Source organism: Diceros bicornis, chromosome 30 (assembly GCF_020826845.1).
Source record: "Diceros bicornis minor isolate mBicDic1 chromosome 30, mDicBic1.mat.cur, whole genome shotgun sequence".
NCBI lineage: Eukaryota > Metazoa > Chordata > Mammalia > Perissodactyla > Rhinocerotidae > Diceros > Diceros bicornis.
Genome location: NC_080769.1, coordinates 13049538 through 13070962, shown reverse-complemented (window position 1 = coordinate 13070962; position 21425 = coordinate 13049538). Strand labels below are relative to the sequence as shown.

The 21425-nt window shown below is 41.4% G+C and overlaps 1 protein-coding gene across 1 annotated transcript in view; it reads left to right on the top strand.

The window, feature by feature from the left end:
* LOC131394475 (centrosomal protein kizuna-like) overlaps nucleotides 1-20013 on the top strand; it is a 66017-nt gene extending 46004 nt beyond the window's left edge. Inside the window, 5 exon segments of the mRNA XM_058525847.1 lie at nucleotides 699-755; nucleotides 1382-1547; nucleotides 2671-2736; nucleotides 17374-17478; nucleotides 19889-20013. Coding sequence (XP_058381830.1) covers nucleotides 699-755; nucleotides 1382-1547; nucleotides 2671-2736; nucleotides 17374-17478; nucleotides 19889-19980 — 486 coding nt within the window. The 3' untranslated portion in view covers nucleotides 19981-20013.
* Nucleotides 20014-21425: the final 1412 nt, after the last annotated feature.

Genomic DNA, 21425 nt, shown 5'->3' with positions numbered 1-21425 from the left:
GACCACAGACAGGTGCTGGCTACAAGGCTAACTTGACACCAAGTCCTTCGGCCGAGGAGACTAGAATTCCTTAAATCCCCTAAAATCAGCTGCTCCGGCCCCTAGGATAGGCCGTGGATCCAGGTGGCCAGCTGGTCCAGGGGAGGGCAGAGGGCAGGAGCCTTGCAGGGATATCAAGGCCGATGGCAGTGGCCTTGTATGTTCAAAGCCAAACTTACAAGGCAAGATCTTCCATATTCTGCCTCTGTGATTCTTCCTGTCAGGGCATCTTCATGAGAAGAGATGATTATCTTCCCCCTTGTTCACTAGAGAATTCTGTTGTTACCCCTTCGCTCTCAAACTAAAGATGACCTATGAGGCTTTGTCCAGTTTTGCTCTTCATATTAACTTGTAGAGTCTCGTGTCCATTCTACAGGTTGAGTTGGACATTTCCTTGTATTTACTACTGTTGCCAGAGACCAGGGAAAGGTCAGCACCACCACCGAGATTTCCTCTCCCAGCAGCCTGGGCAAATCACCACTTCCAAGTAGGAAATGAGAGAGAAACACACTCTGGCAGCGGGACAATGTCATCATTGGTTGTTTAACTCTTGTTACCAGTATAGTTTTATTTCTTGGGGGAAGAGTGTTGACCTAGAAATTAAGAGACATGGGTATTTACCTGTCCTGTTAATTTTTACTTTTTCTCTGCCTCTCAAGTTGGCTGTGATAAAATCTGTGCCCACCTCCCTGCCCAGGACACATGAGGCGATATGGGTAAGACAATTTGGTGCCCTTTGAAAACAGATAGGCAGTGTGGCTAGTAAGTTTCCTGAGCTCCCCAGCAGACTTAGCAGCAAAGTGCAGAGTGTGTTTATCCTTGATTGACAATTATGCTTTAAAATAAGGGCAATTCTCTTTTTGCTTAGTGTCTCCTTCTCAGCCACCAAGTTTTTCTACAGTCTTCTCATTTGAGGGAAGTTCAGGGGTCATTTCTGGAAGGATGGGGATACTGCAAGGTCACATTTTTCCACATCTCTTTCTCAATCCAAACCAACAGCATTCATGCAATGAGAGAGTCGATCTTGGATAAACCAGCCCAGGTTCACAAGAGTGGTCACATTTCACATACGTACTTCACAAGCAGAACACTTCAGCATGACATAAGATTCAGGCCACAAAAAAATGTATTATTACAAGTGTAAGTTGTTGTAAAGAATTAAATTATGCTGCAAAATAATCAGATGTTATTTTATCTTGAAGACATTTTAATTTCAATTAAATGTCAGGAAGCAAATTAAATCCAAAGTAAAGCTTAACCTAAAATTATGTCTGAAGGCTGGGTCTTTGAGACCAACGGGAATGTGGCTAGAGTTTATTTTTATTTCTTTTAAACACTGTAGGCAGCAGCGTTATTGAAAAAAGCCCCTACAGAAGAGTGTGACGATAGTTCGGCCGTTCACAGTAATGAATCATCTTGCAGCTTGCCATCTATTCTGAATGACAGTAGTGGAATAAAGGAAGCGAAACCCACTCTATGGCTCAACAGTGTTCTTACAAGGGAACAAGGTAACTGTTGTTAAAGGGTCTGTCCACAGCAAAAACGCATTCAGAGTCAACGCAAACACCCTTTCTCAAGGTGTACCTATAAAAAAGCAGACTCAAGAACACTTCTAATTTTAATATGTATAATATGTTATTTGTTTTATACCACCTTCCAATAAATATATGTTTTCATTCAGTCTAACAGGAATAGGAAACCTAATTGTAGATCTGCTGTCCTGCTGAATTTCCAATAAAATAAGTTTTTATAAATTGAAATCTTAACAGGACTAAGCACTTGGCAGTAGATAATTATTATCATCCCACAAAGATGAAGATGATTCTATGAAAATGAGTCCATCAAGTACTTCACATAGAGTACTGTGAAGTTTTTGATATCACTTAATAGAATTTACTCATAATTGGTAAACATTCTTTTTAATTATAATAGAACCTTTTATAAGTTTAAACAGATGATTAAGAATCAGAGTTTATGCCCCCCAAAACTTAATAACCAATTTTTAGTATCCAGAAATTGTGATTATTATTTTTTTTTAAAGATTTTATTTATTTATTTTTCCCCCCAAAGCCCCAGTAGATAGTTGTCTGTCATAGCTGCACATCCTTCTAGTTGCTGTATGTGGGACGCGGCCTCAGCATGGCCGGAGAAGCGGTACGTCGGTGCGCGCCCAGAATCCGAACCCGGGCCGCCAGCAGCGGAGCGCGCGCACTTAACCGCTAAGCCACGGGGCCGGCCCGAAAATTGTGATTATTTTAACGTTATTGTTAAGACATGCCAATAAACCGCTATAATGTATTCCCAAGAGAGCTATGAGTTGCTCAGGATATATTCAGAAGCTGATACACATGCACAGGATTTGAGGCTCGCTTGTTTTAAGCCCCAGTCAAATTTGATAGATGTCAGGCTAAATCATTTTGCATGAAAGCAACATAGAGATACCTTAGTTTTAGAATAGGTTTCTTTTTAGGAACAGTACTATTTCAGACAAGAAATAAACTAAGCAAAGAAAGGAGGTGGGGAAGCAGTGAAAATAAAAGGAATGGCAGTTAAGAAAAAAAAAAAAGCAAAGGCCTATTCCGTAAATATAACCTTGAAATACACTTTTATTATCTTGTGTTTGATTTTTAGACGTTTCAAGTGGCTGCGGAGACGAGAGCAAGGAAGAGAGCATGGCAGCAAAGATTCCAATCACAGGTAAAGTTATGGTTGCCTAAGAGTTTCAAACACAGGATTCAACCTTGTTTTATAATCAGAACATTCTAGGTTAGTGGTGTGTGGACTCTGCTAAGAGCAAGTATATTCAACTACTACGTGCTGGAGGGGACGATTAATTGTAAGAGCATGATGTGTGCGCTTACATTAGCAGAAACTGAGGTGGAAAATAAGCATGCCTATTGAATTCTTCATGATCATGTTACACAGTTACACGTGTGAGCACCCCATCACATAGCCTTTCAGCACCTGCGTCTGTGTGACAACGTCAGTCTCCGTGGGGAACACCAGTCAGTGTGTGGCCAACTACAGCTGTTTCTGATTTTACTCTTTTCTTTCCTGTGATAATTGAATGTGTCTCATTAAAATAAGAGCAGGAAAAAAAAAAAATGCCAGACAAGAAGCTTGCTTGTGCCTCAGTTACAAAGCCCATGTGATAATTTAAAAATTTTAGCAGTAACGTTTCATCAAGACCTATTAAGATTTCTGCACATGTATTACGCTTGTTTAGCTGGAATCTGAATATCATTACATTTTTAGTTTTAGAATATCAACAGCAGCAATGAGTATTCTGAACAGAGTTCTATTTGTCATACGTCTAAATTTACTAGGATCTTATTTTGTAAAGTGGTACACTACTTCATTATAAATTCAAAGGTCTGACTTTAAATATTTATACAAGTAACCACACCACTGCACTGCGGTACTGAGGCATGCATCTGCATATGTGGTCGTTTTGTTGTTTATAAGCGGAAAAGAATAGCTTTCTTTTATGACAATACAATTCATAGCCTGATGATTAATTTTTTAAACTCATGTTTCTGTGATGAACTCTGGTTTTGAAAAAAGAGTTTATAATAGAGCAATTATTGTATATATTCTGCATCAGATAATATTTCATTCCGAAATACAGAGGTTTTCTTTTCTTTTAAACATTTTCCCAGTGATATGTTTATTGCATTTTTATTCTTCATTTTGAGAAAACTCTGGTAGCGTTCCCTCTTTATTTTTTTGTTAGTAGAAGTGTAGATGATCCCAAATTGCAGATAATCAAGAAGTCATTTGGAGACTTTTCTCTTGCATTTATCTTTGAATGCAGAAGTATCTAATGACCTCTGAATTTATTTCAGTTAAAATTATAAAGACTTATTGGAGAGAAACCAGGAAGTGATCTCGTTGCCCATTCTTGCTTCTCTTTTCAGTATTCTTTCCAGTCATTCCCTGCTGTGAGCAGATGACTGTCCTCAAAATTAGTGCAAACGTTATTTTCTCATAGACTTTCTTTGTAAGAGAAGAGATAGTTAAGTACTGGAGTTTCAAATCTTTCTTTTTTTCTTGTAGAAAGAGGTGTGATGTGCCTAGAAATAATAAGGGCTATTTACCATTAAGATTTTTAAAGAAATTTTAATTCCAACAACCTACCATCAGTCAATTAATAGTTGGCAGTTTTAAAAAAATGCTTTGTGGGGCCAGCCCGGTGGCGTAGTGGTTAAGTTTGCACGCTCTGCTTTGGCGGCCCGGGGTTCATGGGTTCAGATCCTGGGCGCGGACCTACACCCTGCTCATCAAGCCATGCTATGGAGGCATCCTACATACAAAATAGAGGAAGATTGAGAAAGATGTTAGCTCAGAGACAATCTTCCTCAAACAAAAAGAGGAAGATTGGCAACAGATGTTAGCTCAGGGCCAATCTTCCTCACCAAAAAAAAAAAAAAAAAGAAATAAAGAAAAAAATCCTTTGTGCCTGTTGCATGCCAAAGTTTTAGACATATAAAATAACTTGGGAGATATAAAAATAAACTTTCAAAGCCATTTACTTTGAGCATTTCCATTCTGTCCTCGCCACCATACTCTCTTTCTTCTTTGCTCCCCACCCGCTGGACTTCCCATGAAATTAATGTTTGAGGGCCTCATGTGCCTTGACTCTTTAATGCTGTTGTCATGTCTGTGATTGAAACTACTTTGCTCTCTAAGTTCTTTTTTCCCCAGTTTTTTAAATTGAGATATAATTGACATATAACATTGTAATAGTTTAATCTCTAAGTTCTTGACCATTATCTCTTTATTAAATCTTTGTGTCTTTGGCATAATTATTGGAGATTTGGCCTTGGTAGAGTAAAGCAGGTATATAGTTTGATTTAAGATAGAGTCTGGGGCCAGCCCAGTGGCGCAAGTGGTTAAGTACGCGCGCTCCACTGTGGCAGCCCAGGGTTCTCAGGCTCAGATACCGGGAGTGTACCGACGCACTGCTTGTCAAGCCATGCTGTGGCAGCATCCCATATAAAGTAGAGGAAGATGGGCATGGATGTTAGCTCAGGGCCAATCTTCCTCAGCAAAAAAAAGAGGAGGATTGGCATGGGATGTTAGCTCAGGGCTGAGCTTCCTCACAAAGAAAAAAAAAAAAGATAGACTCTGCCTCCCCCTTTATAATAGTTTTATTGAGACTTTCCTGTTTTATGGGCTGCATTCCTTCTAGAATATTCCAAAGAAAAGGAATATTCCAGAGGCTGTTCTCAGGGTTGAGGGGATGTTGCAATTGAGCCTGGGCTTTGGCATCAGCCGTCAGTGTCAGCATTTTACTCCCTGCTCTATTTCTCCACCTCCCTGAGCCTCTGTACTGGGAAAGCAGACATACCACCTGGCAAGATGGTCTTAAAGTTTACATGAGATCGTGTGTGTGCAAGTGCCAGGCGTGTACTACACACTCAATACATGTAAGCTGCGATTTATAATAATAATATTCATGTGAATGTTAGTAGTAGTATTGATCTTCTGCACTGGCCCCACAGTCCCCAGTTTTTCAAACCAATGCCATCTAGTTAAAAGGAATCTCACAAAGCAAACTCAAAGAGGAAAAGAAGCAGGGGGCTGGGGGTACAGTGCCACAGAAAGCATAATCCTGAGACGAGTCTTGGAAAGGCATCTGAACACCACCTTCTGAATTGCGGTAGCCACTTGGGACCAAGACTCGCCCAAGCCCTGTGCTGCCATAATTCCTCCTAGACAGTGCTTCCCAGTGGTACCGCTAAATTAGTTTCTGCAAGAAATTTCCACTTAAGAACTCAATTGATGATTTGAATCCAGAAGGATATTTACCCCATCAAAAAGGAATCTTGAGGAGAGTTGCATGATATTTTTGGAACTTCTAATTAGTCCCGTGGAGAAACCCTTAGAGAAGAATCACAACAACGTGGTGCAGTGGCTCCTGGGGCTCTCACTGGTCAAGGCCCAGCATCTCTGCCTGTGAGTGCCTGTGTGCCATAACTCTTACAGGCTCACAGGTGAGGGCGTTGCAGGGCACACGGTTCCCAGGCGACAGTCCTCCCCTGCTGTGCCGCCTCACCGTGTGGACGGGCGGATGCAGCGTTTCCCCAAGCGTGTTCTGTGCAGGCTCCACCCCGAAAATGCTTCAGGGAATACACATTCTCTGACCAAATCCCGCATAATCGCGCTCTCCCTCTGCAACATGCACAGTGCAGGGAGCACGTTGAAAACTTTTAGACTTTCAGTAAATGACCCATTTAAAGGTGTGAACTTAAAGTTTCAAATAATTATCTTCTATTTGAAAATGGAATCCTTCCTATGAACAGCCAACAGAATTAATATTCTGTGGAACATGTTTTGGGAAATATACACAGATATACACAGAATGTTTTTTAAAACCTTGAGTCTAATGAGGGCACCAGTATTCTTAATACCCTAAAATTATCGTCAACGTTTTCCCATGAGTCCTTTTTGTGGGAATCTCCCTTGTGGATGAGATTGCTTTATAATGAAGCTTTGGCTACTTTAGTGTAACTAAACCCAGTTGATGTTATGATTGAAAGTTACTTGTTAAAGCTGCTTCCTGAATTGACGAATTGACGACCAGCATGTTCCAGTAGTGAGTTTGGACAGTCCAGAAGTGCTCTTCTTTAGTGTGGGTCCTTCTGCGTGACTGTTTGCTTTACAGCCGTCTCAGAGGAGATGTAGTAGAGAAAGACACCGAAGTGAACCCAGGCAGGCACCAGGAGTTTGGGCAGAATGGAGGGGAAGCTCTGAATGATGAGGGCCCTGGGGAAGTTTAACCTGAGAAGGGTACAAAAGCTATCTTTAAATATTTGCGAGGCCTCCACGTACAAGACAGAACGTTGATCAAGCGTAATTTTAGAGTCTCTCAGGGGGCTCTGTGTGTGAGTGGTGCAGGGAAGGAATTCACAGCTCAGTAATGGAAGAACTTTCTAGCTCTTCTTTGAGGCAAAACCAAGCTGAGTGTCTTCCAGGTATAAGATTCTGTGCTGGGTGCTTGAACCATGGCAGGAACCTACTCTCTAGAGGGACACTGTGGAAGGAATTCTTGTTTCTGGAACTGACGTTCCTTCTAATGCTAAGAGACTGTGATTCTCATTCCATATGAAAGAAGTCAAATGTGCCAATATTCTCATTTCTTTATTTCCCTTTCTTATTTGCTTATCACTTCCAAACATAGGTCTCCTTGGCAGAGGGGCTCATCCTTAAAGAGTTTGCTGTCACTCTGAAGGCATCTGCTTTGTTAATCATTTGCAGAGTGTTGGTTTCATAAGTTGAGCTCCTGCAATCTGTGCTAAGATTTACATAGAAACCCTCCCGTACACAGACCCACACACACAACCAGAATAAATATTCCCACAGCCTGTATGATCTGTTGTTGTTAACACAATCTACCCCTTTCATTAGTCTGGTTGTTCACAGTGAAGAATTAAGGTAGAAATCAAAGAATAATTTTGATATCTATGAATGTGTGGTTTTCTCCCTATAATAGATAGTATATCATTTGCATGTATATTACACCTTTACTTTGGCTAAGTCCTGGGAATAAGACTGGGTCCTTGCCCCTCCTAAGTCTTCATCATCTCTGATCCTCACAACAGTCCTGTGGGGTAAACATTAGGGACCCATTCTACAGTCAGTCCAACAGAAACTTAGGAAGGTTGAGTCCTGCTCAAGGCCATATAGCTAGTGTGTTGGATCTTGAATCGAACTCAAACTTCAAGATTTAATCCCTGAACTCCTTCTGTTCCACCAGCCTGCTGCTTTCGTTTTACAAGAGAGGCGACTGCATCAAGGTGTCTGGATTAATTAAACATCAGTGTATATCATCACAAAAGATGAGCTCCACAAGGATGCTTTGCGAGTGATGATGAGCGAAGCTATACCTTTCCTTTCTCTCGTGTTAGGCCTAGAGAGGTGGGCACTTGCAAGGATTTCCGAGTATGGATTTTGCCAGGAGGTGTGTGTGCCCTTTATACAGCGGGGCGAGCCTGAGTACACGTGCAGGACTAGAATACTCAGGTCAGTGCTTCCCTGGAACACTTAGACCAGGATTAAAGCCATGCTTATCTAGATTATGAGGGAAAATCTCATCTGAACTACTTATACCCCCAAGTGAAATTTCCCACGTTGGCAATTTTATTTGTATTCATACTGAATTTACCTCTGAGAGTGAAGTGAGTTTTAGTTTTAGCAAGTGACACAGGTTATGCTAAATGTCATAGAAACCCGTCACCTGACACGGTATCTGGCACACAACACAGTGGGCACTCAGTTTGTCAAACGAATGAATAAAAACGAGTTGGAATCCAAAGATTAAGGAGTTTCCTTAAATGCTTGTTGATTCAGGCCAGAACGCTGTCTCTTTCACTCAGTCACTCTACCAATACTTTCCCCACCCCACGTGCCCATCCTGGCAAAACTCATCTCCTTAAGCTCCGTGTGAAAAGGGCTCTCAGCTTTTATCTGAAGAGGATTAAGCCTCTAAGAATGTCCATTCAGCCTCTCATTCTTTTGACTCCTATTCTCTCGGTCAAGCTGTGTTGAAAGTGGTTGCCTGACAGTGCCGTTTCTCACTGATATTCTTTGGCAAGCTGAAATATTCAATGTCATACTAAGGTATGTCCATTTAGAAGCTGTGAGGGAGGTCAGCCACTTGGGGTTCTGGGCAGTGCTTCTCAAAACGTTATTGCTTGAGTTTTACATCAAATTGGAAAAGGCTGGGAACATACAATAGCCAGGTTGTCATTGGTGACTGGATTTACCCTGGGAGAGAAGACTGTGGTGACAACGTTGGACGCCAGAGTACAGTGGCGTAACACTCCACTAAGGAGACTTTACTAAGAATGTGTCTCACCTGTCCTGTCCCAGAAATGCACGAGGATCAGGAAAGACGTGTTACCTGCCAAGCCTGGGAGCCCCAACTCGTGCAAAACCAGGGGAACCATCTCATGCTGCTGGATTGTCCATTGCAGTCCCTGTGGCCCTGTCTCTGTGGTAGATGTCAGGCTGCTGGGGCTTCCCCTTTGCTGCTACAGCAAAGCGTCTTCACTCATGACATTACAGGGCGGTGGTGTTTGTTTAACATGGTCAGTAAAGAATGAAAGGCACCTTTCTGAAGAGTGTTTTCGATTGGTTGCTCCTGCATTCAAGGAAATTAATTCATAAATGCCTAGAGAAATTCTCCTTGGTCGTTGACAGTAGAATCCTGGGTGGATACCTATGCCCCAGCCACACCCTTGACCAGTTACATCAGAACCTCTAGGGGTGGGGCTCAGGCATCAGTCTTTTATAACACCCCCAGGTGACTCCCCAGGTTTGAGAACCATGGAGCAGGGGGTCTCAAAGCTGAAAGAGCCTTTGTAGGTCATGTTGTGAAACACCTTCATTTTATGCAAGAGACTCAAGTGGGGAGAGAAGAGGTTGGGCTTCAGATACTTTAATAAAATCGAGGATCACGAAGTGTATTATTTTCCTAGGGCTATTGTAACAAAGTACCACAAACTTAAAACAACAGAAATGTATTCTCTCCCAGTTCTGGATGCCAGAAGTCTAAACCAAAGGCCAGCAGTGCCGTGCTCCTGAAGGCTCTAGGGGAGAAGGCTTCCTTGCCTGTTGCAGCTTCTGGTGGCTCTCAGTTTGTGACAGCTTGACTTCAGTCTCTGCCTCCATCAGCACATCACCTTCTTTTCTGTCTCTGTGTCCACTCTTCCTGTCAGGATGCCTGTCATTGGATTTAGGGCCCACCACAAATCTAGGATGATTTCATCTTGAGATCCTTAACTAATTACATCTGCAAAGAACCTATTTCCAAATAAGGTCACATTCTGAGGTTCTGGGTGGACATGAATTTTAGGGGAGACATCATTCAACCCACTGTAGGGGGTGAAGAGAGATTTCTTCATATTTTACATTTCTAACATCTAGTTCATCTTATACATTGATTATTCCTGACCCTACTATAATGCTAATGATAATATTATTGTCTTTATTTCTGATTCTTCTCATTATATAAATCATTGAATGCAAATTGCTAAAAATATTGTTTTTAAAAATATTTAATTATGCCAATAAAATATAGCTTCCTGATCAAGATTACTCAATCTTTGAAAAGTTCAAGATTGCATGACTTGGAGAGTTAAAAATTCCCCTCCCATGGCTGAACAATGTTAAGTGGCAGGCACTATGGTTATAAATTTACATATGAAGTAATACCAGCGGAACTGTTCAGTTCAGTTTTGGAACATTCGTTAAAGTTCAGTTACAAGCCTGACATTTATTTTCAAGTGTAATTGTTGAATTACTCCGTAGAAATTAAGAATGTGATGTAAATTTTTTTTTTTAACTGAGGAAGATTCACCCTGAGCTAACATCTGTTGCCAATCTTCCTCTTGTTTTTGCTTGAGGAAGGCTAGCCCTAGGCTAACATCTGTGCCAGTCTTCCTCTATTTTGTATGTGGGTCGCCGCCACAGCATGGCTGACAAGTTGTATAGGTTGGTACCCAGGATCCGAGCCTGCGAACCCAGGCTGCCGAAGCGGAGCATGCCGAACTTAACCACTATGCCATAGGGCTGGCCCCTAAATATTTATTTTCTGAAGCAGCTTCAGGCAACTCATGTGAAGTAGGAGTTTCTCTTCTCTGTACATCAGCAGTCTCTGAGAGCACAGAGAAACCTTGGCAATAGATTTACAGGCCCACAACACTGGGGGAGTGGAGTTTATTGCAGAAAGTCTGGACATGAAAAGTGATTCTCGTCATGGATCCAACCTATGTATTTCAGGTTCACATTGACTTATGGCCTTTGAAAAAAATCCTAAATATAGATGAGTTTTCTGTATTTTCAGAATTGTGAAGGCACCCATATCCTAATATTTTCTTGTTTTCATTTGAGCAGATTACTAGACAAATGACTTCTGGATTTTCAGTGATAATATTTATCTTTAGAATTAATTTTAGAAATATATGTCACAATTTTTATTTTATTTTACAAAAATGACTGTTTGCTGCATCAGCAACACATCTAGTAACAGTGTGGAAAAAAATTTGCATGGGTGTAGAAATATGTGAAAAGTAACAGCACTGGGAAACTCAGTGGACAGAAAATACTTTTCAAATTTAATTTTTAAATTTCTACATACTTCCTATAGGAATAGTAATTCCCCTTCCTTACTCAAAGATGCCCAGTTCTTTGTTGGTTCAAGGTTGTTTTTCTATTTGTAGTGATGGTATTGTTTGCATCTCCCTTTGTTACTCCTTTTCCGGGCCCAACTTTTCTTTCTTTCATTAGGGATTTCTGCGCAAGCCAGAGGCAGATTCTCTGCCTGGAGACACCCCTAGAGGCTGGTGAACCCTGCCTCTCTCTGGTTCTTGTAATGAGTTGTTAAAAGCACTTTTTCATCAAATATTTTCTTTTTCTTTTTCTTTCTAGATTTAGAAATATTTTAGCAGGTGTACATTTGCATATAAAAGAGAATAAAAGATAAGAAGTTGAGGCTTTTTCTTTCTTCCCTCCTCAACATCATCTCTCTCCTATCTCCCTTTATTCAGCATGTTTTCGCTTTCCTTCTCTGGCTGTTTCCATTTTCTAGACACGAAATGCATATCCAAAAAAAAAAAAAAAACAATCTCAGTGATTCTTCACCACTTTGTAGGAAGATAGATGATTGGGTTTGGCTGGCTTATGTAACAAAGTAGGGAAAAACATATTTATCTCTTTGTGTCATCAGTCTGGAATTAATAGCCAAGGATGGATTTTAACCCCCGGACTCCTTTATTTTATGTTTTAAATTGCAATATTTTCTACTTTTTAAATTAAATCTTGACACAGATTTGAGTGTATAATAGATGCTTGACTGAGAGATCCAGAACTGAAAGCTTGAGCATGCAGATATATTTGTTTCTGTGTGTACCAGAACATTCTAATTGACAATAATTGTATTCTTTAGAAATATTTGTTTTATCTAATTATACGCACTTCTCAATAATTTTCTGAGAGTTTGACATGACTAATGAGCGGAAACGTTTCTCTGGAGTTCTCAGTCACAGGCTGGAAAGTAAAGCCTTAAGGGGCTACCTAGTCCTCGAATTTGCAGACTTAGGGTTTACTTGCAGTTGAGAAGACTCAAGTCTTTTCTCCTTGGAACTGGAGGAACTCAGCCCCCACTTGTCTATAGCAGGCTGATTTGAACTCTAGACTTGTTACTTTTGCTCTTTTGTTCGTTCATTCATTTCGTAACTATAAATCTGCAGGGCAATACAGTGCAGCTTTGAACTGCTTGATTCTTCACTATCCTTCTTCCTTCTAGGAGAGCCTGGGCCTGAGTTACCAGAAACTTCATGCCCGTAGCTTTGCCTACTTGACTTATGAAGTTGGCGTCCTGGCCAAGACCTCTAGGCTTTTCCAGGAGGAGGTCTGAATTGTTCGAGTGCCCCTAGCAAGACGTAGACTCTTGCCTCCAAAGAGTCTGAAGCCTGGTCTATTTGATACAAGCAGCTACTTAAAAACCTCCACACAGCTCTTGCAGCCTGCCTTGATAGTGTGTTCCCGGGTCTCTCAGCTCTGTCAACTACGGAAGCTTTTGCTAACATCTAGCTTATATCCCTTGGCTGAAGTTTTTCTCCGAGTGTTCTTGTGCCACTTTTAGGGAACACAGAAAAAATTGCTCACCACCATCTAGTTTCGAGGTTTCCAATGTGTTCTGTTTGGCCTGTGCAGTGTTGCATTTTTTTTTTTTAAGAAAGGCAGGAGTCTGGCAAGACTAGGCCCACTTTCCCACCTGGCAGCAGTTGGCTGTAGCCGGAGAACAGCTGTCCCCCCTGGCCAGGCATGTGCTCTCCAGCTGGCCAGACTCACTTCTCTGTGCTACCTGCTTGGCCCCAGAGCATCTGCATTTATAATCCTGCCCTGTCCAATCTATGCAATTTCTGTTCTTAAACCCTCTTCCCTTGTTTCTACGCAGGCTATGTAGCCTTTATCCTCTCATTGTTATTTTTTAACCAAACCTTAATTTTGTTTTTCCTTTTTGGGTTGTTTCCCAGTCCTTCAAATGTTTTGTGCAGCTCTTCTGACTAAAACAGGGGTGACTGAGGGTGTGATACATGCCATGGGAGAATGACCACAGCTCTGAGCATCTGCTGCCCGACACAGACCTCCTGTTAGACAGCAGCACCTGCCGCCTGCTCCAACCCCTCTGGCTGGTTTGGTGTCTTGGTCCTGCCTCAGTTAGTGTTTCTTCCTCCAAGTGAATACACTTAATCCTTTCACCTTTTAAACTTCACTTTGCCCTTAAACCACACGAGGAAGCATGCATCGGGGATGGGAGCAGGCCATGTGCCCAGCAGTCCTCAGCTTGATTTTGCCAACCCTCTATTACTTAGGTCAGGGCGGCTATGTCCCAGATAAAAATTGTCCGGGTGAGCTTCACTGACTTTCCGCTTAGAGAAGGGCTACAGAAGGTTTAAAGATCAAATACCAGTAAGGAGCTATGGCTGGGAAGCGGGGTGGGCTCTGGGAGAACGAGACTGGAGAGACAAGCTACATCCCTCCAAAACTGTGTACGGTTGAAAGCAGACTCAGGGCAGCCTTGAAGGGAAAGGCCAGTTACAGAGTCCAAGTCCTTCAAGAAGCAAGGGAAGGGTAGATCCTACAATTCCTCACCCACAAGAAAAGAAACTTTGTAACTATGTATGGTGACTGATGTTAACTAACTGTGGTGATCATTTCACAATATGTACAAATATTGGATCATTATGTTGCATACCTGAAACTAATATAATGCTGTATGTTGATTATACTTCAATTAAAAAAAAAGAATAAGAGGAAGGAAGAGAAGGAAACCAGAATGGAAAGTGTGTGGAACATGGAAATGGCCTTTCTTTTCCAGAGTGGTAAAATAAAATGGTCCCTTGCTGCTAATGTGAATTCACTTCACATTCCTCCTTTGCTAGACTCAGACCAGTGATAATATCCGTACTGTCCTATATTTGGACAGAATACTTAATCCTCCCAAATGTGAAATTAACTCACAACTACTAGCTTTATATTTTTCACGAAAATCTTCTCCTAAAAATAAAAGGCACGTGTTTTCTGAGGAGCAGGAGAGCCAGCTCACTGGAGTCAGATGATTTACCTCACAACAATAGATGAGAGGAAAGCCTAACTCCAGCTTCCAGCTGCCAGGAGCCTTTGTTTACCAAGAAGCTACTCTTTTTTTCTTTTCCTATTCTTTTTTTTTTTTAACTTTTATCTTTGCTCTCTTTTCCTTGACCAAGTCAGTATAATTGAGTGCAGAAATAGCATATGGTCATTATGATCTGGACTTGTATCCTAAAAGCTGAAAAACTTTTTGGTTGATCTTTATAGAATAAAAACAAAACAGAACATTTTTACCTCTTTTACAGTGATTCCTTACCTTTTTAGAATTCTTTGATTTTATTGATACTTCTCCTCTCCCAAAAGTACCTTACCACAAATCTGAAGTAATATAGGTAGTAGGACTGACAGGAGAGTGTTATGATGCTGTCCTAGGACAGTGGGACTAATCTACAGCAAGAAACACTTTCTGTCCTAGGCCAGTACCCAACACATATACACAAGTTATGCAAAACAGTACTTTCCCCTTCTGCATGCATGACATCTGGTGTTTTCTTTATTAAATTTGTCAAAATACTAGTTCAGGTTTGCCCAACTAATATCACAATCCAGCAATGTTAAAAAGTGTTGCCTTAGGATTTATTATTTTCAGAGTTGAGTCCCTGATCTGTACATATTTTAACTATATAGCATTTAATATTTCAAAATATGATGCTCATTTTAAGTACTTATTTTTATCTTGATTGATTCTCAGTAGGGCAAGATAAGTTACATTTGTATTCGTCAGTGTGACGGTAGTTTTAATCCAGTAATAAGGGGCTCATGGTTAAGTTCTTAAATTGAACCAGCAAAAGCAGGAAAGCAGTGATTGCCAGCCTCCGGTGCTGACAGCAGGAGTCCTTTTGTTTGTGGCCATGTTGGAGATGTGGACGTGGATGCTGTTTTGTTATGTCTGTGCTAAAACTCTATTTCTCCAGCCTCTCTTTCATCCAGGCATCCTTGAGCCTTGAGGTAATGGGAAAGTTGTGTCTCTCAGGTTCTTTACGTGATCATTATTTATTGTTTTTCCCAACAGTCTTCCCCACTTTAACTTACAGCAGACACTGTTAACAGTCCTGCAGGGTAAGGGTGTCCTGTGGGTGCCCAGGCTGCTGCTGACCCCTCTGGGGCACCTGGCTTTGCTCCCTGCAGATGCTCTTCTCTGTCCCTACGATGAGCCTGGTTAGATTTTCTCAGCGGTGGGTCCCCCAGCTCATCCTGCTGCCGCCTCCCCTTCCTGACCTTCCCGCCCCTCACTCAGCCCAGAGACCCCACACTCGAATGTGCAAGCCTGAGGGCCAGGGCAGCGCGTGCTGCAGAGGACCAGCTGCCCAACCAAGGCAGTCAGTTATGTGTCTTCTGATTCATTCCTGTAGCCGCTTCTGCAAGGCCTGGACTGGAGAGAAACCATTTTACTGTGAGTTGAACCTATCCACAGACCCACTCAAAATAATGACTAGAATTTGGCCACCTCAAATACATTCATACAACTTGACTTCGAGTCTTGAAACCTGGGTTCAACTAAATTGTTTTTCGTTTGTTTGTTTTCAGAGTTTCTAAAAAGGGACAGTTCAAAAAACTAATTTGCATGCATTTGAAAAGTGTTAACATCGTAGGAGGAATTCAAGAAACTTGTTTCTAGGTAGTAGAAAATTCAGTATTTCTGTGTATTTTTTTCACACCTAAAGCAGTTAATAACAATTTAGCAATATCATATATCCAATCAGTGTTCAGTCAGGAGCCAAGCAGATATCTTTTCAGTTGATGTTTTTTGATGAGTAGCCAAACTGTGCCATTGCACTGCATTTGGCTCATATGTCTCTTAAGTAGCGTCACCATATAATTTATTGTCTAAATTAGGAAACTTTTGATTAACAAAAGACAACTTTATTAATTATTATGCTGGGACAACAGGCAGAAACCTGAATTGTCATGGACAAATTCTACTTTTTATTTTAATTGTGGTAAAAAATACATAACTTTAAATTTACCATCTTAACTGTTCTTAAGTGTGCAGCTCAGTAGTGTTAAGTATATTCACATTGTTGTGCAACAGATCTCTAGAACTTTTTCATCTTGCAATACTGAAACACTATACCCACTAAACACTAATACTCCCTCCCCCTTCTTCCCAGCCCTTAATAACCACCTTTCCACTTTCTGTTTCTATGATTTTGACCACTTTTGTTACTTCATATGAGTGGAATCATACAGTACTTGGCCTCTTGTGACTGGCTTATTTCGCTTAGTATAAGGTCCTCAGGGTTCATCTACACTGTAGTATGTGACAGGATTTCCTTCTTTTTAAAGGCTGCATAATATTCCATTGTATGTACATGCCACATTTTCTTTATCCATTCAACTACTGATGGACATTTGGGTTGCTTCCACCTCTTGGCCATTGTGGAAAATGCTGTGATGAACAAGGGTGTGCCAATAACTCTTTGAGATCCTGTTTTTAGTTCTTTTGGATATATACCCAGAGTGGATTGCTGGATCATATAGTAATTCTATTTTTAATTTGTTGAGGAAGCTCCATACTGTTTTCCCTAATAGCTACACCCACCAGCAGTGCACAAGAGTTCCGATTTGTCCACATCCTCCACAACGCTGATTTTCTGTTCTTTTGATAGTGGCCATCCTGATGGGTGTGAGGTGATATCTCATTGTGGTTTTGATTTACGTTTCCCTGGTGATTAGTGATTTTGAGCATCTTTTCATGTGCTTATTGACCATTTGTATATGGAGAAATGTCTATTCAAGCACTTTGCCCATTTTTAATCGGGTTATTTGATTTTTGTTATTGTTGTCGAGTGGTAGAAGTTCCTTATATATTCTGGATATTAACCCATTTTCAAATATATGATTTCAGTTATTTTCTCCCATTGTGTAGGTTGCCTTTTCACTCTGTTGATTGTTTCCTTTGACATGCAAAAGTTAAGTTTGAGATAGTCCTGTGTGTCTATTTTTAATTTTGTTGACTGTGCTTTTGGTGTCATATCCAAGAAATCGTTGCCAAAACCAATGTCCTGAAGCTTTTCTCCTATGTTTTCTTCTGGGAATTTAATAGTTTTCAGTCTTATGTTTAAGTCTTTAACCCTTTTTGAGTTGATTTTGTGTATGGTATAAGGTAAGGGTCCAACTTCATTCTTTTGCATGTGGATATCCAGTTATCTGTGCCTTTTTTTAAATCTGTAGAAACAAAAGCCTACCAGTTGCTGAAGTGGTCTACCCTTCAGGATAATACAAATCAAACTGAAGACAGGTTCCAAAAGGCAGATGCTTCTGCATCACAACTGTCAGGTAAGTGAGCAGATTCAGCACTCACAGCCAGTGTCTAGGTGACCCAAGGCAGCAGCTAGTGCTGTGCTCAGGGAAGGGTGGTCATTCTTTGAAAGTTTCTGGAGTTTGCTTTGTAATAAGCTATCACTGGATCAGAATCAGCCAGTACTTTTTCAGTCCTTAACAAACAAGAATTTGGAAGAGTCTTCTCTCCTGGATATGTGCCAGCCCTGGCATGGCGATGGTCCTTACAGGCCCTTGGATTATACCTGGCATGTCATGATAGTAACTTGTCACTAAGTACCACAGGAGACACCCCAAATTCTTTCTTTTCCCACATCTTCCAGTTTCTTAATCATCAATGGGGAACATCATCCTGGGCTATTTTCCCTCACCAGAATGTTGGAAAACTTTGGGCTTTTTAAATGAAAAGACTGTAAATCCCAGTAAAGCTAAATTTTAAGCTTAAGTGTAGTTCCTTCAATCTAGGATTTTTGTTTTAATTGTAATTTTCTTTGTTTTCCTATACTTTATTGCATTTTTATTATTTTCATTGGTTTTTATTTTATTACACCTTTTTTTAGTATGTCACTTCAGCTCCCTTTGTGAAAATAAATGGATTCATACAGAAGGAAGTACACCTTAGTCACTTCCTTATCCTTACATAAACCACCATTCCATAATTTCACCCATCAGAATGAACAGTGATCTCTTAACATCACATAATTCCCAGGCCATATCCAGATTTCCCAATTGTCTCAAAGATGTCTATATCAGACAGGCATTTTTTCGAGGGACATATGGTGCATTAGACTTAGCTGTCTGTCTTCAGAGAGCTATTTCCTAGATAATATTAGTGTTAGAATTGGTTGCTGCAAAATTCTGTTATTTTGGTTGTTTTGAGGATTCAGTGAGCCACTGCAGGCGAAATGCCCAGCACAGGGCCTGTTAGAGAGCAGCCCTCAGCGACTGCTGGCCGCGGTGGTGCTGGGTGTTATGTGAACTCCGCGAATGTGAGACATTGTAGTTGGCTGAGGTATGAAGCAGGGCCTCTGCCCCGATGGAGGGCTTCATCACTTTGGAAAGATGTAGCACTCGTGAGCCCTTAACCGTTTGCTTTTCACCACTTTCTTCACATTTGAGTCACAGAATTAGAATCCAGAGAGATTTAGAAAGTATTTATCCAACCCCCTCATTTCACAAAAGGAGGCGACAAGAGAGTAGCACCTCCCTCAGAGCCTTACAGCCAGTTAGCAGACACACGTGGTTGGAAGGTGACTCCACACATCTATGTTTGGTAAGTTTATTTTATATGGATAGTTAATTGGACAAGTTCAAAGGATGAGTAAATTTGACATAAGTTGTAGTCCCTTGGATGTATATCAAAAATGTTGGGGACCGGCCTCATGGCTTAGTGGTTAAGTGCGTGTGCTCCGCTACTGGCGGCCCGGTTCGCATCCCGGGCACACACCGACGCACCGCTTCTGCAGCCATGCTGAGGCCGCATCCCACATACAGTAACTAGAAGGATGCGCAACTATGACATACAACTATCTACTGGGGCTTTGGGGGAAAAAAAGAAGGAGGATTGGCAATAGATGTTAGCTCAGAGCCGGTTTTCCTCAGCAAAAAGAGGAGGATTAGCATGGATGTTAGCTCAGGGCTCATCTTCCTCACACACACAAAAAAATGTTGGTACTATTAATATACTAATGATTAATGTATTTGTTTATTAATTTATTCATAAGTGATACTTTATAGGTTGTATAATCAAGCACCCCTAGATTCAGTTCCCTCACTCCACACTCAAATTTACACTATGTGCTTTGCAAGATTCCACATTTTCCTGCGTTGGGATCATAGAAGTCCTTCTGGTGGTGTCAGCCATCTCTGAGGTCAGATACGGCCTCTGGCGTTTAGTTTACGTGTGGTCACACAATACTTTTCACTCTCACTCTCACTCTCTCGCTCTCACTCTGATCCTGGGGACTTCTCTGAGCTCCAAAGAGAAGCAGGAGGCAGGCTGGCAGGGTGGAGGGAAACGGAAGCCATGTACCCCGTGGTTAGCGTACCCCGCTACTGCTGTTACAGGTAGTGGTGAGGATGGGCACCCTGAACTCAGGAGCCACCCCAAATCTGACTATTGAAGAAGCAGTGCATGTTTCAGTTACTTTCTGCATCAGATGTGTTAGGTCTCTGCCTCTGGACCTGTCACTAAGGAAAGCCACTGCCACCTTGCGCCTTCCTTTCCATGTCTGAAAAGGCCTTATGCTGGTAAGCACATGGAAACCCTCTTCAGGCTGAGCACGGACACATTCTTAAGAGAATGGCTTGGCTGCAGAGGTTACATGCAGGCAAGCAGGTTACAGGATAGAAACTCAGCAAATGCCTTTTGCAGAGACACCCATGCACTCTCTATCCGTGATCTCAGGTGACTGCCAGTTAAGAATCAGACTTGAAGCAGAAACATCCAAGGCTGAAGTCACCCAGGGGGCAGAGGTCAAGGATTGCCCTGCACGCTGATAGCATCATGGGAACAGTCTGGTTCCCCTGGCTCCAGGAAAGAGGTGGATTGTGCATCTTCCCCATCAACTTTTTCAGGCTGGTTAAAGAGTGGCCTTGATGGTTTTCAATGGAGATTCAGTCTCTCCTGGGAGATGGAAAAACAGAGGATTTGGCAGAGGGCTTAAGGGTGGGTGGGGTGGGTAACTGTCATCCAGCGGTGTCAGTTATTTCTGAGACCTGGTTCCCAGCACCCATTATTTTGATGATCCCTTGCTGCCCATGTGTTATAACAAGGTGAATTATCCAGTGCATGGTGCTGTAGTAGAGACCCATGTGCTCACATGTGCATCGTGGTCATTTGGAATAGAGCTCTTCGAATGATTTTATTTTTTATTTTTTGTGGCTTCTAAGTATCACCGGAAAACGCTCCACTTCCTTTCAGAGTTCTATCAACATGTTCCTTGCCTCAGAAGCTCCCTGCCTTCTGTGGCTTGAGCAGCATCTTCTCCTGTTGACATTTGTTTCACCAAAGTTATTGTGAGCCCTCTTCTTCACTCGTTGCTGCGTGGTGGCTGACACTCCCTCTCCATGTTTGTGCTTCTCACAGGTTTGAATATTGGCAGCGGTACATTCAGGACAAAGACAACTAACAAAATCGCTTCGGAAGCTAGTTTTTCATCTAGTGAAGGAAGTCGTTTGTCAAGGTAAAGTCGTGAAAGCCTGTCTAAATAGCGGCAACACGATAAGAAATGTCGCTACGCAATGAATTAAACTCCGGCCGCGTGTTCTTTTGTTTTGTGACTTGATGGAAGGTTATGGTTTGGGGTTTTGTTTATCTAAAATAACAGTTGAAACTTTAGTCTACCTTTGAAAATATTTGCACCAGAGTCAAGTATTGTTTTGCAGCTGTTGTTTCCTTGGTTTAAGACTCAATTGACACCTCAGTGAACCACGAATTAGCGTCTACAGCTGCTCACAGTAGGGCTGCTTAGAGACCACACAATGGAGGGTGTCGGAAAAGGGCAGAGAGAAAAATGTCAGGCCTTAAAGGAAATAAAGTGGCCTGTTTCTTCTTTCTGAGATGGCTGATACATATACTAGCAATTTCTGGTTATTTGTTTTTGTATTCCTATTTCTTACCAAGTACTTGAGCTAAATTATTCTTTCCTTTCCTGATACTTTCTTCCTTATTTTCCATAAAGGACAAAATATATTTTTTCAGTTTTGTTAAACAGTAGCACTTCTTGTAAGTTTTTCAAGCAATGATAAGTGAGTTGTGTGCGAGATTTGTCATCAACATAAAATACTGATCAGGCAAGGGCACTGAGTCACTGGGGAAGAATTTATAGATGGGAATGGAAGCAGTCACCTGCTGAAATACCTCCCTTGTTGCTTTGGGCTAAATATCATTTAAAACAGCCCAAGTCTCCTTTAGTAATAGCATTTCTCATTAAAAAGATGTC